This window comes from Lissotriton vulgaris, chromosome 6, assembly GCF_964263255.1.
Source record: "Lissotriton vulgaris chromosome 6, aLisVul1.2, whole genome shotgun sequence".
In the NCBI taxonomy this organism is placed as follows: domain Eukaryota; kingdom Metazoa; phylum Chordata; class Amphibia; order Caudata; family Salamandridae; genus Lissotriton; species Lissotriton vulgaris.
In genome coordinates this window covers 145,828,178-145,852,627 of record NC_141694.1, presented here as the reverse complement: position 1 = coordinate 145,852,627, position 24,450 = coordinate 145,828,178, and the positions used below count along the sequence as shown (strand labels likewise).

The window sequence follows — 24,450 nt, the reverse complement described above, 5'->3', positions numbered from 1 at the left end:
ACTGATAAGGATTCATCAATTCTTGACAGCTAACGGATCATGAAATACATGATTACACATTTACGTTGGTGCACTGTGAACACAATAATGTCCTAATAGGTAGAGCCATCATTTGAACTCTCAATTGAAAATCAAGAAGTGCTCAGATTGGTGGTGGGGAATTTTTTTTTGGGGGGGGGCACATATCCTTCTCCTTTAGCATATCACTCAGACCCTATCACAACCTGTACACTACGGTTCCAAGTCGAGCTCAATCAACCTCTTAAGGAAATACAGAGAATAGAACTTCTGAACTTATAGAACAATTTACCATTCACTTTATCAAGTTCAAAATTCACTACTGAGGTCCTAAGAAGGAGTAAGGTGTGGAGGAAAGTGGAATCTGGGAACATAACTGCTGGAAATGCCAGGTGGTTTCTATGTGCTTACAGAAAATGTTCATGATCCATGGTGGAGTTCTCAAACTTAGATGCCATAAGTCAGAGTGTGTAAGATGCATGGAACAGATAAGGTTGTTTGTAGATCTATAAGCCATGCAATCCTCAGTCACCGGTTTCATTTGATCGGGGTACACTAGAGCAACCACATAGTTCCTGTCTAAGGTGCCAGTTTACCACTTACTCACTACCAGAGCCGACAAATGACTACAGGTATCTCCATGGTCTTTACATTGCACCAATTGCTCTTCAACATGTGTCCGGGCCACCACTGTCAATCAAACTACTGCCAGCAATTGGCTCCTTCGGATTCACCTGCTAATATAAAGTTGGTCAATCAATCACAACTAATGAAGAATTTACATCATGTCTAAAATTCATCAGCCTATGGATGTCACATAACCAACTGAAATTCTAATCAATCAAAAGAGAGGTTGCTGCCAATTATCCAATGTTAATTGCTCCTATGTATGCGATCGCTGTAAAAACCTTTAGGACCATGGCAACACATTCCTGGTTTTCTCGCAATTGTACTTGGCTAACAACATATCTTGGTTTATTGTCTAGAAGATGCAATGCCTGGAAAGCATACAGACTCAGTCCCTCAACTACTGAGAAATCTTTAAAAATCATACCATATCTCCTGTGTACCAAAAGCCCAACACTGGCTGCACTAGTCAAATGTGTAAAGTATAAATCACCACACCTGCTTGACCAAGTGACTAACCCTGAGATCCTAACCCATGATCTTCTTGTACCTTGTAGTAAAATACCAGGGCACAACCATGGATGGTAAGTCAGACCTTCGCAACTCTAACTACTTAAGGAATGAAGTCAAGGCTTTTTTATTGCCACAATACATAGCGCTCACATCCCATTTAAATTGAATCCTTACTTTAGTGCGAGGAGATCATACACAGACAACAAATTCAACTTAACAGAAATGAGTAACATAATAATTACAACATTAAGGCAAATGTAAATGCCACAGGTGTACAGTTTCTTTAATGAGATAAGCATGCACCACTCCTCCATTCGGAGACCTTTTTCAGTCAGACCAATAGGATTTCAAAAGCTATAATCAATAACAGTTGTTGAATCCCCTTTGTGGTATCTCAATATTCACTTAACATTCCGCAGGCAACACCGATTTTAGAAGAACTTGCATGCACTTACCTCAATGGAGCTTGCAATGTTCAAGCACTCCTCCATCCCAGGTATGTCCAGTTGGATGATGCGTAGGTCTTTGCATTTTACAATTATACTGCCCAGTGAGCCAACAAATCTGCAAAGAAAGAGGTGTTTACTATTAAAACTGAACACTTCTATGAACAGGTTTATTGCAAAAGCAGAAATCACACCTATCATCTTGCCCAGTCCACCACAACTTCCACCCTCAACCCTACCGCCAAACCATTCCACCCCCAGGTATGTTGGGTACAACCCACAAAACATCCCCCTTTCCCAATAGATCATTAAAACAACAAGAACAATTTTTTTAAAACAATACGAAGTACCAACACAAGAAAGTACAAAAATTGACGATGCACTGCCTAAGATACAGCTATTTGTCCTTACACATTCAACTCTCAATAGCGACCACTGTGCCTTGACTTGGCCGGGTCGCCCCCACGCTCCTCCTGCTCCTACCTGCAGTTTGTTTTTGCCGCTGCAGACGACCCAGCCGCCGCTGAGCCGCCCGCACTCGTCTTTCCCGCCGCTGCCTCCCTGTGGCCCCGCCCCCCGCCAGCCGATTTGGCCCTCCACTCCCGCCACCCAGCGGACCCTCCCTCCCGGCTCCCTTCTTATGACGCCCCCATGCACGCGCAGCGGTCACGCGCATCGGGCACGCCGATTGTGCGCCGAAGGCGCACCAAAGGCAAGCCCGTCTGCGCCCATCCGCGCCTGGACCGCGCCCAGCGCGAGGACTGGCCCTCGCCGATGCAAGTCTACCCGACGGACCTACGACGCCGCCACCCTCAACGCATTCAACGTCGGCCGGAAGCCTGCCTGCTACCGAGCCACCCCGAGATGCACCCACGGACCCTTCGCCTGCCAAGCCTGCCGATTCACCTGTCTCCGGACGTGCACCACCCCCGCCAATTCGAGCACCAGCAGCAACCACCTGAAGTGCATCCTGCTCAACACCCGCTCCGTCCACAGGCACGCTGTGGAACTCTGGGACCTGCTGAACGCGACAGAACCGGACATCGCCTTCCTCACTGAGACCTGGATGAATGCCTCCTCAGCGCCCGACATCACCATTGCCATCCCGGACGGATACAAGATCACCCAGAAGGACCGCATCAACCAGACTGGAGGAGGCATCGCCATCATTCACAAGAACACCATCCGCATCTCGACTGACTCCGACGAAACCTTCGCCGCCGAACACCTGCACTTCCAGATACACACCGACCCCAAGACCACCCTCCGAGGCACCATCATCTACAGACCCCCGGGACCACGCACACAATTCAGCGAAGACATCGCAGACTTCATCAGCCCGCACGCCCTTCCCTCCGCCGACTACATACTCCTAGGAGACCTCAACTTCCACCTGGAGAACAACAATGACAGAAACACCAACGCCCTGCTGGACAACCTCGCCAACCTCGGACTCAAGCAACTGGTGAACACCCCCACCCACTACGCCGGCCACACGCTTGACCCAGTCTTCTCATCCAGCAAACACATCTCCTTCAGCCACTCCACCGGACTCCACTGGACCGATCACAGCTGTGCTCACTTCAGCTTCAGAAGAAATACGACCCACCACCACCCGCAACAGGTTCCCCGCTGGAGCAAGATTACCTCTGAGCAGCTCACCGCCTCCCTCAGCCAGAGCACGCCCACCAGCACAACGGACCCCAACGAAGCAGCCAGCAACCTCACCAAGTGGCTGACCGCCTGCGCCGATGACCTCGCACCACTATAGAAACCTCCCAGCAGACCCGGCAGCAAGAAAACACCCTGGTTCACCGACGAACTCAAGGAATCCAAGAAGTACTGCCGCTTCCTCGAGAAAGCCTGGCGGCTCAACAGGACTGCCCTCAAGCACGCCACCCGCAAACACCACCAGCTGATCCGCGCCACCAAGAAGTCGGCACTCAAAGAACGCCTGGACATCAACGACAGCAAGGAACTCTTCAACATTGTCATAGAGTTCTCAAACCCCAGCGCCGGAAACAACGGCATCACTCCCTCGCAAGACCTCTGCAACTCACTCGCCTCGTTCTTCCACCGCTAGATTGCCAACATACACTACAGCTTCGACGCACAGACTACGCACCCCACCACCGAACCAACGCCCGCCACCACCACCTTCTGCAACTAGACCCCGATCAGCACCGAAGACACCACCCACACGATGAACTCCATCCACTCCGGATCTCCAACTGATCCCTGCCCACACCACGTCTTCAACAAAGCCGACGCCATCATCGCACCCCATCTCCGGGACATCATCAACTCCTCCTTCCACACCGCCACCTTCCCGGAGAGCTGGAAGAACGCCGAGCTTACAGCCCTCCTGAAGAAACCAACGGCGGACCCCACCGACCTCAAGAACTACCGGCCCATCTCGCTCCTCCCTTTTCCGGCCAAAGTCATCGAGAAGACCGTCAACAGACAGCTTGCCGCCTTCCTCGAGACGAACGGATCCCTCGACCCCTCGCAGTCCGGTTTTTGGTCCAACCACAGCACCGAGACCGCCCTAATCGCAGCCACCGACGACATCAGAACCCTGATCGACAACGGGGAAACGGCGTCCCTCATCCTCCTGGACCTCTCTGCGGCATTCGACACTGTCTGCCACCGCACCCTAGTGAAGCGCCTCAGCAACATCGGAATCTGAGAGAAAGCACTGGAGTGGATCATCTCGTTCCTCGCCGGAAGAACCCAGAGAGTCCGCCTCCCCCCGTTCAGATCCAAGGCCACCGAAGTCATCTGCGGCGTACCACAAGGATCTTCACTCAGCCCAACCCTCTTCAACATCTACATGAGCCCCCTCGCAGCCATTGCACGCCAACACAACCTCAACATCATCTCCTACGCAGACGACACCCAGCTGATCCTCTCCCTCACCAAGGACCCCACCACCGCCACAGCAGCCTACACGAAGGGATGAAAGATGTCGCCGACTGGATGAAGAACAGCCGCCTTAAACTAAACTCAGACAAGACGGAAGTCCTCATCCTGGGATCATCACCCTCCGTCTGGGACGACTCCTGTTGGCCCCCGGCCCTGGGCACAGCTCCCAAGCCAACGGGCCACACACGCAACCTGGGCTTCATCCTGGACTCCTCCCTGTCGATGACCAGACAAGTCAATGCCGTCTCATCTCGTGTTTCAACACCCTGCGCTTGCTCCGCAAGATCTTCAGATGGATTCCCACTGAAACCAGGAAGACCGTGACCTAGGCACTCGTCACCAGCCGACTAGACTACGGGAACACCCTCTACGCCGGAACCACAGCCAAACTTCAAAAAAGACTCCAACGCATCCAGAACGCCTCCGCACGACTCATCCTGGACATCCCCCGACACAGCCACATCACCGGGCACCTGAGAGACCTGCACTGGCTCCCCGTCAACAAGAGAATCACGTTCAGACTCCTCACCCACGCACACAAGGCTCTCTACGACCTGGGCCCCAAGTAGCTCAACGACCGCATGACCTTCTACACTTCCACCCGCCAGCTACGATCGACCAGCCACGCCCTCGCCACCGTACCACGCATCCGCAGAGCCACCGCCGGAGGAAGATCCTTCTCCTACCTGGCAGCCAAGACCTGGAATTCCCTCCCCACCCACCTTCGGCGAACCCAAGACCATCTCTCCTTCAGGAAGCAGCTCAAGACCTGACTGTTCGAGCAGTGACATACCCTCTTCCCCAGCGCCTTGAGACCCTCCCGGGTGAGTAGTGCGCTTTACAAATGCCGTGATTGAGTGATTGATTGATTTTAAGTATTATAAGCATCAACACCCACCAAATCCACACTATTCCCCTTATTCTGATGACAGACATATATTGTGGCGACTTGAATTCCTCCTTTATAATGACCCTGCCCAACTTAGCGCTCACCCAGTCAACGGTTTTAAATTTACACGGTTAACATCCAGCCTTAGCTTTATGCCAAACACAATATTTTTCTTGGTGAATTGGCACAGTTTCTTTTACTTTCAGAAAAATTGAAGTTAGCCATACCCTCTATAAGCATCCATATGGGATATGGTTTTGAAATGGGGGTTCTTCCTCTTAACATAAAAAAAGGTGACCCTGTGAGATGCTGTCCTATAACTCCACAACATTTTGCTGATTTACCCCCTCCAATTCAACTCACTTGTCATAATAAATTGAACCCTTTCACCAAGCTAAATCGTTCAACCACCCAGTGATAAACTGTGGTTCAATGGCACCTGGTGCAATTTATGAACAAAAATCTCTCCAACCCACACAAAACGAACTGAAGACCATTATTCATCACTACTTCTAATAGGCAACCATCTCTCACAAAAACACTAGTACGAAATTCTTTAACATTCTCCTAATTAATCATACTCATAAACATGACCAATGGCACTTCAAGAAGCAGTTCGGTAGTTCTAAGGGATACCTGCCACTCACAACTGTCTATGAAAAGTGCACAGATGTCTAGACCTGCTATTTGCCATGTTCTCCAGGGACATGTGCTCGACACAAAAGGTATCACCTGTGACTTATGGGTTTTATCACTCATTGTACAAGAACGGCAATTCTTGGCATACATCTCGATTGCGTGGTCGATACCAGGCCACCAAATGTTTCACATTGCATTTCACTTCAATGCAGACAAAACGCCATATCCCTCATGCACCAAGTATAGCAACGTTTCTCTCAAGGACTCCGGAACCAAGAAATTGTCACTAAAGTTCATGCCCTTGATTACAGTCAGATTACCCCAAATGGACTGCAACTGTTTAACAACACAATCTTGTCCATCTTAGGTCACCTACTGCAGAAACAATCTTAAATTGCCATCAACACCACACCCAAATCAACATCATTCCTCCACAAATCCTCACAAACTGCCTCTTGGCAACAGTCACTCACAATCCTAACCACCATCTGTGGCTCGCCTGTCGCAACATAAAAGTCGTCGTCCTCAGCCAGAGGTAAACAAGCAATCGGCGTTTATGTTTTTATTGCCAGAGACATCTTTCAGAGATAAAGAGAATGCCTGCAAATAATATTCCTATTTAGCCAACCTAGGCATGGCCTTGCCGTCACCCTTCATGGAGAAATCAGCAATTAACTGTTTGCGATCTGTTCTAAGATCAGAGGTGGTGCCCTAAACATGCATCTTAAAATATTTGGCCCACCAGCATGCCAAAGCCTCCTTCTCAATCACACTGTATGTACTCTTAGCACCCTTGAATGTGGTCAAAGGAAAGGTCACAACCTGCTCTACACCATCCCTTTCGTGCATTACAATGGGCCCCATTCCATAAGCACTAACATCTCAGACAATGATGGTACAAACATTCACAGTAAAAGGTTGCAGCATTACAGAATTTGAAATGTAATATTTTATTTGCTCACATGCTTCATCACAAGCATCCTTCTTGAGCAATGCTTTCAACACCTAAATATTCCACCGTGCCCAGAAATCAGCTCAACTGCTTCTTATTCTTTGATGACTGTTCAACTGCCTTACTAACTTCAAATTTGGCCTAACACCATTACCTGAAAAAGTATGCCCTGGGTAATCCACTGCACTCATGGCAAACAGACACTTTGCAATTCCCATCGTCAACCCTGTATTAATCAAAACCAGCAATACATCTTATCACACTCATCCTGGGACATGCAATAGAGAATATATTATCTTGCCAGCAATTTTTGTGTAGACCTCTGAAAGAAGACGGTGGCAGGCCAAATGGCATTCTCTTGATAATAAACATTCCTTCCAGAGTGATAAATGATGAGATGATGGGACTCTGGGAGTAATTTGATGGTACACACTAGATAAGTCCAATGCTGTGAACACTCTCCTTTCACTCACAGTGTTCAACAACTCATTTATGTTAGTTAGAGGGTGTTGATCCACCTATATAGCTTGGTTAAGGGCTCGAAGAATGACATGCATGCGAGCTATCCCTTCAGCCTTGGATGCCAGGACAATCTGACTCATCCACTCTGCTGACTGGTTCTATAGCACCACAATCATTTAATCAGTTCAGTTAATCTCCAAGTGCTGTGCTCATGGCCAATGGCATATTTCTCATCTTGGGCACAAAAGAGGTCATTTCCGCTTTTACAACAATTTTGTGACAGAAACCATGCAAACACCCTACACCAGGCAGGGGTCTCCAACCTTTTCTGTATTGAGAGCTACTTATGTTCAATAAAGCACATTAACAGCTACTATTATTAGTGCAATACAATTTCAATTTCTTTATATGTATATTAATTCAACCAAGCAAAATCTTTCTAATTTAATAAGCTGGCCTGCACACAGGTGAGCTACTCCGAGTTAGCTCAAGAGCTACAGTAGTTCACGAGCTACTGGTTGGAGACCCCTGCCTACACATTGTTAGAGAAACAATCTCACATTCTTTACCCCCTACTTGCACCTCAATTTTGTTACTAATGGTAAGTAGAACTTGCTCAAGATGGTTGGGGTCTGACAAGGTTTTCTGATCTTTCCATCCAAATGAAATCTTACCGTCTCGAACGTATATTGTACTTAGGGTCCTGTGTTGTTTAAATTCAATGTCACTTGTAAAACATTCAAGCGCAGGCAAATTTACCACACAATACCCCATGGATTCACCTCCACACTTTCTAGAACTAAATTAGATAGCTTTCTAAAATGTGTGTTATCAATAATAGTGTAGGCAGAACATGACTGACTCAGTGATACATTCATAGCAATATTCATGACTCGCATCTTACATTTAAGGGGACTATGGGGCTCGGCTATGTACACAACATTGTTTATGCTGGACACAAACCACCGGAACTTCATCTTCTTTAGTTGCTTCTTCACCTTTGCCACATACAGCATTTACACCTTTCACCTTTGCATACCTTCAATTTACAGATCTGTGAAAAATGGCCTATTCTTTTGCATGTAAAGCATTTCACATTCAAAGCAGGAAAATGCAAGGGCTGTGGCAATATTATTATTAGGTAATTTTATAAAGCGTGCAGCTGCCCCAGCAAAGGGGCGTGCCGGCGCTACGGCAATGAGCAGAGGCAGCGACACAATTAACAAGGGAATAAAAAAGTTTTAATGGCTTTACGGAAGGGGAACAAATCATCCAAATGGCGGATCTGGGCAGGAAGGAAGTCCCATAGCCTCGCGGCCATAAAGCAGAAGGACCTCCCCCCGCCTCTAGCACGTTTCACACGGGGGACCACAGTCAACGGCTGCTCCGCCTAACAAAGCTGGCGGTTGGGAATGTAAGGGGTCAACAATTTCGATAGAATCTCAGGGTCGGAAAATTTGAAAATTTTAAACGCCAGGCAAGGTGCTTTAAATTCGATCCTTTTCAGCACTGGCAGCCAATGGAGTCGCCTGATTGTGCCCAAAGTGGAGCAGAATCTAGGGAGCCTAAGCAGGACCCGTGCCGCAGGGTTCTGGACTCTCTGTAAGCGATGCACGTCTGCCTTATTAGCCTCTAACAGAAGGGAGTTCGCATAGTCCAAGCGTGACAAGATAGTGGCCTTAACTATCAACTGGCGCGTGGCAGAATAAAAAAAAAACAAAATGGGCCTAAGGCCACGTAGGAGACCAAAACAGGTGCCAGCCACCTTTTTAGTATGATCCTGAAACCCCAAGGTGGTCAAGCCAAATCCCCAGATTCTTTACCACTGGCTTCGGGGTTGGAGCATAACCCATAGATGACGGCCACCACTGCGTGCTCCAAAGGTCCTTGTTTCTACCCACCAACAACACTTCAGATTTACTACCATTAAGTTGTAAGCAGTTATTGGTCATCCACTCAGAAATCGCCTCAAGCCCAGTTCGGAACTGCACAGGGCCACAGACCCCGCCATCCGAGAGGGCTACCACCAATTGGGTGTCGTCAACATATGACACCAAGGTCAGGCCGACTTCAACATTTATGTCCAGCCTCTGGCGAGAATAGCGCGTGAACAAGCAGGGGCTCAATGCCGAGCCCTGAGGAACCCCCTGCTTGCTCGGATGGACCAGAGAAAGAAAGGGGGGCGATGTGACCTGAAACGCCCTGTCTGCAAGAAAGGAGCGAAACCAGTCCAAGGCCCGGCCAACTACCCCTGCCTCCTCCAGGCGGCGCAGTAGGATCTGATGGGAGACGGTATCAAACGCGGCGCTGAGGTCGAGCAGGATCAGCGCCGCTGTTTGACCCTTATCCAGAATGGACCGCAGATGTTCGCACACAGCCAGGAGTGCGGTCTCAGTACTATGTCCCGGTGGTAAGCCAGTCTGGGATGAATCCAAAATGTTATTGCTATTCAGAAAGCACGCAAGGGTGTTGTTAACGTGGGCCTCTGCCACTTTGGCGGCCCAGGGCAGGAGAGATATCGGCCTGAAGATTTCAGGTTTAGTGGGGTCAAGGGAGGGTTTTTTCAGCAGGGGGACCACCCTGGCTAGTTTCCAAGCCTGTGGTACCACCATCAAAGTAAAGGAGGAGTTAATAACTTGGCAAAGAGGATCGAGAAGGACCGGGAAGCAGTCTCTAATGAGATCTGGCCGCATAGGATCTAAAGGAGATCCTGATTTGACCCTACTACTTCGAACACAAAGCTCATCCTCAGTGATGGTAGGACTGGCCGATAAGGTGTTAATAGGTAAAGGAACCGGGCGGTTATCTGGTGCGTAGGACAGCTGGAAAAAGATTTGGGAATGTTTTCCACTTTCAGGATAAAGAATTTGGCCAGAGCTTCACACTGCTCTCCAGACGTAAAGGTATGGACAGGTGGATTTTTTCCATTTTTAAAATCACTCGAGATTTTAAAAATAAATTTAATGGGGTTTTTAGTAGTCTTGATTTCATCCGTAAGGTAAGCAGCCCGTGCCAAGTGAATCGCTTTATGATAGGTCTTAATCCCGTCCTGGTACCTTGTTTTGCCTCTGGGTTGTAGTTCTTTCTCCAGACCCGCTCAAGTTTTTTACAGGCGCTACGCACGGTAGCCAGGGAATTGTTATACCAGGGATTAGATCTAGTGCAGCGACCCACAGACTGCTTCACCGGGATGAGGGAATCCAAAGCACACGTGAGCAATTCACAAAATGATTTATAGGCCTGATCAGGATCCCTGCTTAGAGTTGGAGGACAAGCCTCTAAAGCGGCGAGGAGCTTCTCCAGCCTAAGCTTATGCCAGCAACGTCTAAGCGTATATTTAAGATTAACTCTAGGGAGTAATGAAGGGAGCTGTAGGGAGAGGGAAACTTAACAGTGATCTGACAAACCCACAGATCTGGTTGCCCTAGCTGTAAGCTCCGGGATGTTAGAAAAGACCGGATCCAACAGGTGACCAGCCGAGTGGGTCGCCCCCACCACCAGTTGTCTTAACTGGCAGGCAGCGAAATCCGCAAGTAGGCTACCAATTTCAGAGTCAGCGGGGAGATCGAAATGAAGATTGAGATCTCCGAGGAGGATAAAATTAGCCGAAGTCAAGGCTAGAGAACTAGCAGCCTCAATGATAGCAGACTTAAAATCTGCGGCAGGTCCCGGAGAGCGATGCACTAGGAGACCGGTGAGGGCGAAATGCGCGGTAAGAGGGACAATAAAAAGAGCGCATTCACACCCCACTACAGGCTCTCTGACCAGGGAGCAAGGGAACTTAGACTTGAAGATGATAGCTAACCCCCCTCCCCTCGTTGCCTTGTTCACGGTCAAAATACTGCATTCAGGAGGCAAAGCTAATCCAGGCTCAGCCACCGTGTCCTCAGTTAACCAGGACTCAGTAATACAAAGCACATCAGGAGCCTCATCTTCATCAAGATCATAGATATCCATATAATGTTTCACCATGGAGAGGGCGTGGAGTAGGAGAAATTTTAAGGTGAGTTTTACAGGGGCCGACGATGCGGGGGAAGCATCAAAGCCGCAGTAGCGGCAACACAACGGCCCCTCTATACCCTCTCCCAAGCGAAGGCAGCACGGATTGGACTGTGCACGGAGGGACAGCAAACATTCCCTGGAATAAGCCAGCACTCCTCTTACCGGACCATCAGGGGGTCTAGCGTCTGGCGGCGTCAAGGCGCGGACGGGCGCAGACGGGCTTGCCTTAGGCGCGCGTCCGCTGCGCTTACTTCCCCCCATGCACATTTAAGGTCCCCTCCCACCTCCAACTAGCGAGCTGATTGGTGCAGGGAGTGGAGGCCGAAAGCACTCCTCCTGCCTTCTCTGCCCTCCGTAACAAACGGCACAGGAAGCCGTGGTGGACCGGGGCGGAAGTTAAACAGCAGTGAGTAATGCAAACACAGGAATAGTGCACAGACAATGTTTAAAAGATTAAAAGCTTTCTAAAAGCACATTAGGGCAAAAAGTCGAGCTTCCCAATAGATAGTCAAAGGCCAAGCAGGTCCTAGCAGACTCTGCCACCGCTGTTGGTGCTACTGCAAGAATAACACCTTAAGTTGTTCCCAACATTGCCCGACCTGTTTTTTTTTTTTTTTAACATCCTGGACTCAACATGACTACATGGTTTCACTACACTAATTTCCGCAAACTTACACTTATCATTCTGCAATCCACTCACAGCTTCAAAGTCACCTTTGTCTCTATGATGAAGTAGTTTGTTATACTTTCATTCTTTCACAATTGGATGTCTCCAAGGGTTCCTTAACACTTACTATATTTTCTTGAACTTTCATCTTATTCTTTTTGTTCACCAAGCCATCCCTTATAATTTCTACGTGCAGATCCCTAAATCTACGTTGATGCGAATGTACTTAAACATTCACATACTGTTCCACTGTTTTCTCCAGGATGTTGTCCAATTGTGGAAAAATCTATCGTGCTCCACCACGTTTACTTTTAGTTTGTAATTAAATTCTAATGTCCTCGTAGCTTAGTTGAAATCTTCCTCCTCTTCCAAGTCAATATCGTCAGCTTCTAAAGATTCTCTTTCAGTGACAGGTAACGGTTTTAAAACTTCAACACCTATACTGAGTTTTAACAAAGATAATTTGCACTTTAGAAAACCTACCCTTCAACTGCTTCTAAATAACTTCAAAGGAATCTCTTCAATCATCCCAAGACACTACAGGATCACCAAGAGACAGAGGAAACACAGAAAAAGGTACCATGGACTCCATTTTCATTCGAGTATCAAACAAATCTAATCACCACAAATAAGGCTGTGGGTTAGAATTGCTGTCACACCTTAAATCAGATTCAGTCAATGCAGGTTGCTTGAGAAGCACCAATATTATAGCATGGCATTGTGTTCCCTGAACTGGCACACTAAATAAATTGTATCTTGGTTTTCCTGTAAATGGTTCTTTAAGGCAAAAACATGCACGTGTAGTAATGCTGGCTGCCACATCAAAATATATCATTACAATCAAATACAATAGTAAGAGAGATTATAGGACAGTATTTCTCGCTATGGCACACTTGTTTACACAGCAGTATTGTGGCATTAAAGATTTCAGATATTAGGGGTCACTGCAAAACAACATGGTGTGTGTGCGAGGCCACCACGCCCGGGCAGAAGTCATCAGAGCAGTAGGTTACATGGAGGTGATATTCACCTGGATGCAAAGTCGGGGTGAAGTAATCGTCAAGGACAGTAAATGCATCAGTAGGCTTTTACCTGCGACATTCCTTGCACATCACTTCTAAAGTCTTTTAGGCGGGACGTGCAGACCTCTACAGTGCAGTAACTACTTCAGCAGCAGAATGTCTCGAAGCCCTACCCTTTCAACATACATGAGCACCTCTGCCAGATACGAGAGGAGTGATGGTTGGACAAGAAACTATTCAGGAAATAACACTGGTATTTTCGCCGGTGTCATGTGGCGGACTGGTCCAATGATATGAATCACACTTTTTGTGTCTCGCTGTATCAATGCGTAAGCATTGATCGGCGAGATTATAGTAGGCTGTCGAAAAGTCTCCCTAAACTGCGGATTTGGTACAGTTCATGTGATTCAGGCACGTGCACATCAAACACCATCGGCCTCAGCATCAGACTTCAAAGGAATGCGCTCCCCCTGCCCACCGCTTCAGACTTCAAAGGAATGCGCTCCCCCGCCCACCGCTTCAGACTTCAAAGGAATGCGCCCCCCCGCCCCTGCAATGCCGAGAGCTTGTTTATAGAGAGCAGCTCAGTTTTTCTTGGAACAAATCCACCCGTCTAGTTTTATTTCTTACACATTAAATTTCGAGCCCGATTTTTCCACATTTTGCTTTCTTTTATTTTGTTTTATTTTAGGAGATCGCGGTAACACTTTTGATTAGTGGTTTTAAGTGACTGTAGTCTTGTGGGGTTGCCTAGAGAAAGCACACACTTTTCTTTCCTAAACCATTGCCCATTTTTCGCGGAGCAGTCCTGCTTTGTGCAAGTAACCTGCAAGCATTTTGTAGGTAAGTGCATTAATTGTGAGTATTCTGCATCCATGCTCTAGAACTCTAGAGTTTGCAAAAGTGCAGATTTTCAGATGAAAACTATCCTTGTAAAAACGACAGGAAGGACTCCTAGTTCTTTGCAAGGACTGTGGTTACTTCACAGGAACAGACATATATGGCCTTGCACACCACTACTTGTGGGATACAGAAGCACTAATGGTCATTTGATACCACAACACTTAGCGATGCCCGTAGAGTCAAGTCAATGGAATCAACAATCCATTCACACAACAACATTCATTCTCATCACTCAAGACATTTGTATCATTAAATTTTCTTGGCAAAAAACCCAATAGCATCTTCTCACAATAATTTCCTTATAATACACACCATCACCCACCCTCACTCACTCTCACCCCCCTCACCCTCACAACCCTCTCACCCTCACCCACCCTGACCCTCACTCACTCACCCTCACCCTTACCCTTACTCACCCTCACTCACCCTCACCCCCCTCACACCCACACCCTCACATCCCCTCACCCTCACATCCCCTCACCCTCACATCCCCTCACCCACCCTCACACGCCCTCAGCCTCACACTCCCCCTCAGCCACATCAGCCACCTCGCCCACCCTCTCACCCCCACCCACCCACCTCGCCCACCCTCTCACCCCCACCCACCCACCTCACCCTCACACACCCAGTCACCCTCACCCCACCTCACCCTCACACACCCCCTCACCCCTTCACCCTCACCCCTCACTCACCCTCACACCCCTTCTCACCCCTTCACCCACCCAAAACCTCACACCCCCTCGCCCTCACACTCCCTCACCTAGCACCAGCATAACATAACAAAACATAGCACCCACTCACAACCTCACACCCCCTCACCCTCACACTCCCTCACCTAGCACCAGCATAACATAACAAAACATAGCATAACAAAACAGCATAACAAAACACAGCATAACAAAAAAGCATAGGATAGCAAAACATAGCATAGCACAACAAAACACAACAAAGCATAGCATAACAAAGCATAGCAAAACAAAACATAGCATAGTGTAACAAAACATAGCATAGTATAACAAAACATAGCATAGTATAACAAAACATAGCATAGTATAACAAAACATAGCATAACAAAACACACCAAAACATAGCAGAACAAAACATAGCATAACAAAACAAAGCATAGCAAAACAAAGCATAGCAAAACAAAGCATAGCAAAACAAAGCATAGCAAAACAAAGCATAGCAAAACAAAGCATAGCAAAACAAAGCATAGCAAAACAAAGCATAGCAAAACAAAGCATAGCAAAACAAAGCATAGCATAGCAAAACAAAGCATAGCATAATAAAAGACAACAAAACACAGCTTAGCATAACAAAACATAACATAGCATAGCAAAGCATAGCAAAACACAGCATAGCATAGCAAAGCATAACAAAACACAGCTTAGCATTACAAAACAACAAAACATGCATAGCATAACAAAACACAGCAAAGCATAGCACAACAAAATATAGCATAACAAAGCACAGCATAACAAAACATCATAGCATAACAAAACAAAGCATAGGATAGCAAAACTAAACATAGCATAACAAAACAAAGCATAGGATAGCAAAACAAAACATAGCATAGCAAAACATAGCATACCAAACACAAAACATAGCATAGCATAACAAAGCATAGCAAAACACAACAAAGCATAACAAAATATAGCATAGCATAACATAAAGCATAGCAAAACATAGCATTTTTCTATTTCCGGTGAATCGAGTTCGCTACTCCATTGATCTTCGGCAAACTAGCCGCTTTTCGGTGCATTAGAAGGCATTACCCACCTTTATTATCACCTGCTGTTCACCTACAGCCGTTTACCTACCACGCACCTTTTGGTGTTGACGCTTTTGATCAAAACACCCACCCAGGACTGGGTTGGAATTATCACCGGTCCCCCGATACAGCTTCTTTCAACTTGTACTCAGCTCTGAAGAGTCACGGGTTAACACCCGATCTGACGAAACACGTGTCGGCTGGTTTCTTGCTCCTTTTGGTCTCCTATGATAGGAGGACCTTCCACCAACCCATTAAAAACACACAGAAAGAACACTTGTGCGCGAGTTTATCCTTACCAACATACTGTGATTACTCATATCACAAACACTGGTTGTGTACGCTTGACTTTGTTTGAGCAAAATAGAGCAATAGCATAACAAAACAAAACATAGGATAGCAAAACAAAATATAGCATAGCATAGCATGCAGCATCAGTCAGCACCACCACAGCATCACTCAGGGGCACCACAACATCACTATGCGCTACCACAGCATTACTGAACGCCACAGCATCACACGTTCACCATCACAACATCACTCAGCGCGACCACAGCATCAATCTGTGCAATCATTCAACAACAACTGGTTCAAATATGTTCTCTCAATGTTTTAAGCTTTATTAAAAATGTAAGAAAAAGATGTTAATATTTCATTTCTGTTCTTGGATTTTCGTCACAATAAAATACACTAAACATAAACAAGGAAACAAGTTCATCTGTGGGGTGACAGCTGGTGGCCACGCGAGCTCGGTCCTACCCCTACCCCTGTCACTGAAGTCAAAAACCTTGGGGTGTGGTTTGACTCCCAACTGAGCTTTTCCACTCACACTAAAAAGACCGCGGCATCTTGCTTTGGAATCTTGCGTCAGCTTCGGTCCACCTTCAAATACTTTGACGCTCCTACACGTCAACTCATTGTGCAAGCTCTGATTCTGTCCAAATTAGACTATGCCAGCTCTCTTTTTCTTGGAGTCAATCAGGCTGAGCTCTCCCGTCTCCAACGCGTCCAGAACGCTGCCGCCAGGGCTCTGGTTGGTCTGCCTAAGTTCTGTTCAGCTAGGAGAACCATCTTTAATCTCCATTGGCTCCCGGTGGCACAGAGAATAAAGTTTAAATCTTTGATTTTGACATTCAAAATCCTTAAGCTTTCTTCTCCTCAGATTCTGCAGCAACTCATTTCTCCTTATGTTCCAGCTCGTTCTCTGCGGTCTTCTGTTCTCCACCTTGCCACTGTTCCCCGTTTCAAGAGATCCAGGATTGGCGGCCGCTCCTTTCGAGTCCTTGCCGCCAAACTGTGGAATTCCTTGCCCGTCCACATCCGTGCCATCGATGAGCTCCTTACTTTTAGGAAGGCGGTTAAAACTTTTCTTTTCCCCATCGCCCCTTAGTTCTGTTGCCGTTGTGTTGTGTTTCCCACCTCCTGTCCGGTTTTTGTTCTGCTCTAGCGCCAGGACGCCCCTTTGCTGGGGCAGCTGTGAGCTCAATAAATCAGGATAACATAACATAACATAATCTTCACAAGAGTTATCTACAAAAGTTTAAGCTATTGCCATTATAAATTACAAAAACATTTATTTAAGTATTAATTATTTTTTTAAAAAGCCATTGTTATTTGTAATATCAATACATGTAAGTCACGTAAATGCAACACATATTGCATTACAAATGCTATAGGCGTCACATTTGCGAAAGTTATAACTATTGGCATTGTAAATGACAAAGCTATTAATTTCGCTATTTTCAAAAACAAAACAAATAAAAAAATGTGTCATTTACAATACCAATAGCTCAAACTTTCCTAATGCGAGACCTATTGCATTGCAAATGCTTGTTACTCTTGGTAAGGGATCATATTCACCGTAATACAAGAGTTTACTGTTCAGTAGTGAGGGTCAATGAAATCCTCTATTCAAAACTTACTGCAACCACTCACGCTCTCAACTGGCATGCTGAAAAATGGACATTCCAGAGGATCTGCTGCAAACCCTGGTGAGCTGAATAGTCTCCACTGACAAATTTAACAAGTTGTTTGATAAGTGTGCACATTCTGGAGGTGATTTTTTTAAGGGAACACTACAGTTGTAATCCAAAGGAATGAGAGAAGGACTTGCACAGCGAAGATAGTTCGAAGAGTAATCAAAGTAATGATCTGTGGCGTGCACACGGGGAATTACGCTGTCTGTACCTCACAGCGTGAATGTAGAAACTAATGCACAGCTCCCCCCATTAGGAAGGAGGCACCCAGTCGCACAGCTCAAAAGTTAGACAATAATGTCTATAAACAATTCATCAAAGTTGATTCCACACAATGTTGAGGTTCCTGAAGTGTTTAATTTTTGATCAAAAGTTCAATGTAGTTCCATAAAGCATAAACTTCATTCCAACGAAATCATCATCCAGTTATAACTGGATGATGTTTTCGTTGGAATGAAGTTTATGCTTTATGGAACTACATTGAACTTTTGATCAAAAATTAAACACTTCAGGAACCTCAACATTGTGTGGAATCAACTTTGATGAATTGTTTATAGACATTATTGTCTAACTTTTGAGCTGTGCGACTGGGTGCCTCCTTCCTAATGGGGGGAGCTGTGCATTAACACTACAGTTGTCCCATTATAGATAAGTTGCGCAATTTACCAGAAATGTTGGGTGTGACATTTGAGGAAGTAAAACAGATTATGAATGGGTTTAAATTGGATCAAAGCAAGGAAACTGTTCTGATGGGCACCATCAATTAGTGATCGCTGAGGTCCACCTTGAACCTGAAGTAACATTTTTTTTTAATTTTATTTATTGGCATTTCTATTTTCCTTTTACAAAACTGAAAATGGGCTTCAAACAAGCTTCAACCCGAAGTAACTATTATGATAGAAAAAGTCACAAATATTAGTCGCAGTCTGTTAAAAACATGCCTTGTGACAACGAGGAACACTTAAGTTGAAGTAGTGGCCAATACTGTTTTAGTAACAGTAACATGGTAGGGTATAAATCACCACCCTTACAGAATGTTCTTATGAACAAGAACCTTAAAAGGCACCACAAATTGGAGAAGAATGTCTAATTTAAAGGTATAGGGTTAAGTTCAGCATAAAGGCGTTAGTAGAAAATCCTAGCTTTAGAACTTTGTGCATATACCCCTGCTAACAAATAGTAAAGAGCCTGTTCTCCCCCTTTAAACATGGTCGAATTGGTTTACTCCAAATTGGTATATTTAGCTTACCTATAAGTTCCTGTATGTGATACAAGGTGTACTGAGGTCATGGAGGTGAAATGCCACCAGAGCACTGCAGCACCGAAATTGCCATCCACTACAATGGCAGGGCCAAACACGGCTTCAGGCCTATCAGTGTAACCAGACTGTGGCAGTGTAAACATTGCAATTCAATCTGTCAAAATAAATACTTTTGAAAAGTCAAAACCTTCCCTTTAAATATCAAGATGTCAACCCCTTTGTAGGCCTTCTAGTCCACAAGGCAAGTTAAATGATATATAAGTATGACATGCAGAAATGTAATGTTAAGATTAGCACCCAAAAGCTGTTTTCAATGTGGCAGGCCTAGGTGTCCTTTGTGGAAAGCTAGAGTACAGATTAAAATCATAATACTGTATCTCGCGAATAGGAGTAGCTAGAAAAATAATTAAACACTATATTTAATAATTATTGAAAATCCTACTTAATGGTAATGTTGGATTTTTAGTAAATATGAAGGAAAGGTTACTACTAGAAAGTTGTATTTTCTCTGCCTGAAGTTCCCGGAAGTTAGATGTATGTTTGCTCACTCACGTCTGCCAGAAAGTAATTAGCATTTGAATAGCTGTAAAAATGGTGCCAGAAGCCTTCAAGGAGTAAACAGGCTGACTTAAACAGGAAGAGATTACTTTTCTGAGCCTCTCAGAATGTGCGGGGTGGGGGTGTGAGCATCCTTTTTAGCACTACAGAGGCAAATCCTGTTTGAATGGTCTTTTGGGATTATACATATGACACTGGAGGTGCACTTAAGGGGAGGGAAGCAGGATTATTAAAGTATAACTAACACTAACACACACACCAACACACACACTAACACCCCCCCCCCCTCCATCGTCCTCCCCAGAGCCCAAACTTTTGTCATCTTGAAACAAAAGCCCCATGTGGGCAGGGTTGGACCAGGGATCTTTTACTCCATTTGTTAGGAGAGGTCCAGGAGTCATCCCCACGTACTATCTCGTGCCAGGCATAAATGTGGCCCTCGAGGCACCCACGTCAGTTGTTTTTTATAAACTGATTTTATTGAAGTTCACAAGTCGATACAAACACATTTTGTGCAAAGCTTCATGGGTATCAACATAAAAAAGAAAGAGCAGTGGCATAACCATGAATCACACTATTATGATAAGCTTCCTACACTTGTCAGTTCCCATCCTCCCACCCTCTAAAATGAAGGATAAAGAGAACAACCCTGAGAATGTGTTGCAAATGACTAACACTCATTCCAGTTGTACTGCAATACTTAGCGCTAGTCTAATCCCTTATAACTACCACCCACCCTCTCCTCCTCCCACCAGGCATGTCACTCTCAGCTCTCCTGATATGCTGCAGTGTGTGTTTGTTGTGTTGGAACTTCACTAGTACAGCAAAGGGAACAATGCAATGGGTGATTCACAGTGGATGTAATGCCATGCTGCTCAATGTTCCTAAATTCTCCTAGCAAAGGTGGACTCTGGGGGATTGTACCTAATTCTCCTCACCAGGAGCGTTACCCATAGGATCCCCATCGCTGTCACTGTCTGGGATCTTTAGGAGCACCACTAATGTGTCCCATGCTTTAGCCGCATCTAGTGCCCTCTCAGTTCCCGCTCTCTTCGCCCATTGCATCCTAACTATTCCATCACACTCCGCCCATTTAATGAATTCTTTCTTCCATCTAATTGCGGTGGGGCCCCTTTGTGGTTTCTAATGCACAAGTTACTACTTGTGTAACGATATATCTGTAAGAGACATTAGTTAGTGATAGATTCCTTACCTTAGAATATCCCCAGGCGTCAGACTGGATCCGGAAAGTTTTGCGTAGCAGTACCCTTGCGCGTCGGTAGGCGTCGTCTGCGGCTCCGCGTCCGTCGTCGGCGCCGTGATGACTTCGGAGTACTTAGACGCCGCCTCTGCGTGCGGACATCAGTTCTTAGCCACAGCTTTTCAGTGCCAGAAGCGCAGAGCCATGACAAAAACCGACACTGGTGCCAAGAAACTAGGGCCCTGAAAGGGGATGACCTTAACCCTAGATATCGGTTCGCAGAACGGGGAGGATGGGTGGGTCGGTAAGGAATCTATCACTAACTAATGTCTCTTACAGATATATCGTTACACAAGTAGTAACTTGTGCATCTGAAAGAGACACGTTAGTGATAGATTCCTTACCTTAGAATAGATGCCCCAGCAATACCATCCCCGTGGTGGTGGGTCTGCGAACCAATATTTACACCAGAAAGTCCTGGAGAACGGAGCGGCCAAAGTAGCCGTCTCTCCGGACTTGACTGTCCAGGCAGTAGTGCCTAGCAAACATGTGCAACGAGGCCCACGTAGCTGCCTGGCAAATGTCCTGCAAGGGCACACCTCGGCCCAAGGCAGTTGTAGTGGCCGTGGCTCGAGTGGAATGAGCCCTCAGCCCAACAGGTGGTTCCTTCTTAGCCAAGGAGTAACACGCCTGAATGCACATGATAATCCATCGAGAGATGGTCCTTGTGAGAAGTTGGCCTGATATGCAGTGCTCACTATTCTAGTGATCACTATGCACCGGTCCCAAACGACCCTTATGGTGATTGGTTGTAAGTCAACCTTAGACCAGCTATCCTAGTAGCGTGGATACGAGCAGTCTTCGGGCTAAACTCTAGAGGGCGTGTTAAGCCAGCTGTTATACCATCACATACCCCTTGAACACCAAGTGAAAGGACACCACACAAGTGTTATTAAAATAAACAGTGTATTTATTAGAATCACAACAGCCCTGTACTCTCTATGAGGACAGGGTACTAAGCACACAACGAAACTCTTAGGAAAATACTTCAAGTGCACAATTAATACAAGTGCCCGAGGGCACGGAAAGTTAGTGGTCTCGGGCGGACCCGATAAGGCAAGTCGGGAGCGATAGGAACTCGGGACCCTTAAATAAGGAGGCTATGCGGGCACCGAAATGCCGAAGTTACCTAGCCCAAGGGCTGCGGCTGCACAAGTCTTTACAGACGTCGGGAGTCCTCGCTGACGAGCCAGGAGCCGGAAGGAAGGAGTTGCTGGCCGGCGACCAGTGGAGATAGTTCGTAGAGATCCAAGCCTGGATCAGAGATGGATGACACCTGAAAGCAGATGGGACCAAGTTTGTACTACTAGCCAGTAGTCAGAGGGTACCAGGAGGGCACCGGATGATCGTCACCTCGACTAGGTGAGTGGGCGACGCTAGGCTCTGCAGTCTCACGGACCAGGAGGCATTGCCGGCGACCAGGATGGAGGTGCGAGCTGTCCCACGAAGGTTGATGCTGTCGGCGTCGCTGGGCCCAGGATTGGAGCAACAAGCCTTGGCAAATTGCAGGGCCACGTGGTGGGCCTAAAATGGCGTCTTGAGTGGACCAGGAGGGCCCGGGGTGCTCCTCTCTCAAAAGGGAGCACAAGTCGGTCTGGAGCAACCAGACCAACAGCGTTGGTTGTCGGACGTCGTCAAGGAAGGCCACAAGCTAGCGGCTAGCAACCAGACAACGTGCTGAACAGCAAAGAGCAGAAGGGCCCCACGCAGATCGTGGAGATGCTGGGAGGCTGCACTTCGGTGCTGGAGCTGCTCAGGGTCGGGGCTTCTCGGACCCCAGAGCACTCACCAGAGGATCCCTCGGTGGTCGTGCTGGTTTAAGAAATCGTGCAGGTCTTGATGATGGCCGGTCCCTCGAGGTCTCGTCGCACCCACGGATCTCAGCTGAGCTGACGAAGTGGGTAGAGGTCAGAGGTGCCAGGGAAGCCGGTTCTCGTCGAGCTGGGCCGTCGGATTCCTGAGGAAGGACTTGCAGCAAACCGCAGAGTTCTTAGATGGTGCCTGCGGATGCAGGGTGACTACTCCTTAGCCACAAGGGAGAAATCTTGAGAAGAGTCTTGAAGTCCTTTCGTAGAAAGTATTCTTGCTTCAAAGATGATCTAATTGGGAAGGGTCCCCGCTCCTGCCTTTATCCTAAAGAAAGGGGTGGGTACGTGACTAGGTCCTGCCCTAGGGGTGGGACCAGGAAGGGGGGTGGTTACACCCCTCTCCCTTGCCAGACTTTCCCCAGGTCAGGGGCTGGGCGCCCCTGAAACTGGTTCTAGCCGGCAGATGCGTAGTGAGCACCGGGGTGCCACTCCGCAGTCACCTTCTTGTAAAGCCCTGACTACCCAGGATACACAAAACCGAGCACCACCCCGGACAGGAAACCCTTTGTCCAAGCTCTCCTCGCTGGAAGGACTCCCAGCAGCAGGAGGTCAGACTCGTGTCTGTGGTGGCAGCATCCATTTTGTGGAGCTGAGGCTTCAGTAACTTTAACCGGGGTTCACAGTTACGTACATGTCGTGTCCCTCTAGAAGGGCGGAATGCTAACCTCGTCGCCGGCATTGGTGAGGGGTCAGCATCCCGATTCGTATGACACCTTACTCGACATGTCTTGATAACGCGATACCGAAGTTACCAATATGGTACGCGTTATCATGGAACAGCCATTGGGTCTTGGTTCCGCAAGCTGCAACCGGGCTCGGCTAGTGCCAGAGCCCAATTCACACGATTCCACGCACTCTGCCTTCAGGATTGTCAAGGCCTGCCATAGGAGTGGCTGATAGGAATTCGGGTGTCCATTTGAGGGTTAGATATAGGTATACTATATCTAAAGCAAAGGGCGAGTACGCTCCGTTGCCCCAGCTGTCGCGCAGCCAGTTGTGTCAGATTTAGATGGTAGGCCCTGGGTACACCGATGCCCTGAGTGACAGGGTCTGACAGGGTGTCCCAGTTCCAATTGGGTAATGCACCTAAGGTACACACATCAATTTAGCGAGAGAACAGCTAGGCTGTGGGTCTGATTGGCAGGCCCACAGCCCGAGAAAGTCGTAAACCAGTGAAACAAAAGCAAAAAAATCTGGGTGATCATAGGATTGCAGACCCTACTCTCCTACAGTCCTCTTGTGCACCGCTTTCCCTTTCTTAGCGCCCGCGTACCCAACAAAGAGTTGATCATCCACCCGGAACTGGCGTGTGCGATCCAGATAGAACGAGAGCGCACGTTTTGGGTCCAGACGGTGGAGCCTCTCCTCCTCTCTCGAGGGGTGCGGAGGTGGAAAGAAGGTGGGCAATGTGATGGACTGCCCAATGTGGAAGGCCGTGACCACCTTTGGCAAGAAGGAGGGCCTAATCCTCAAAACAACCTTGTCCGGATGGACTGAAAGGAAAGGAGGCTTACAAGAGAGGGCCTGGAGCTCACTCACTCTCCTGGCAGAGGTGATGGCTACCAGGAAGGCAGTCTTCAAAGAAAGAGGGCGAAGTGGACAGTTATGAAGTGGCTCAAAGGGAGCGCACATCAGAAATGTTAGAACCAGTTTCAAGTCCCACTGAGGCATCACGAAAGGAACAGGAGGA

General features: G+C 47.2%; 1 protein-coding gene across 1 annotated transcript in view; it reads right to left on the bottom strand.

Moving 5' to 3' along the window:
* MTMR9 (myotubularin related protein 9) overlaps positions 1 to 24,450 on the bottom strand; it is a 366,570-nt gene that overhangs the window by 296,303 nt on the left and 45,817 nt on the right. The window contains exon 2 of the mRNA XM_086926182.1: positions 1,614 to 1,722. Within this exon, the coding sequence (XP_086782308.1) occupies positions 1,614 to 1,722 (109 nt within the window). The remainder of the gene's footprint in view (positions 1 to 1,613; positions 1,723 to 24,450) is intronic.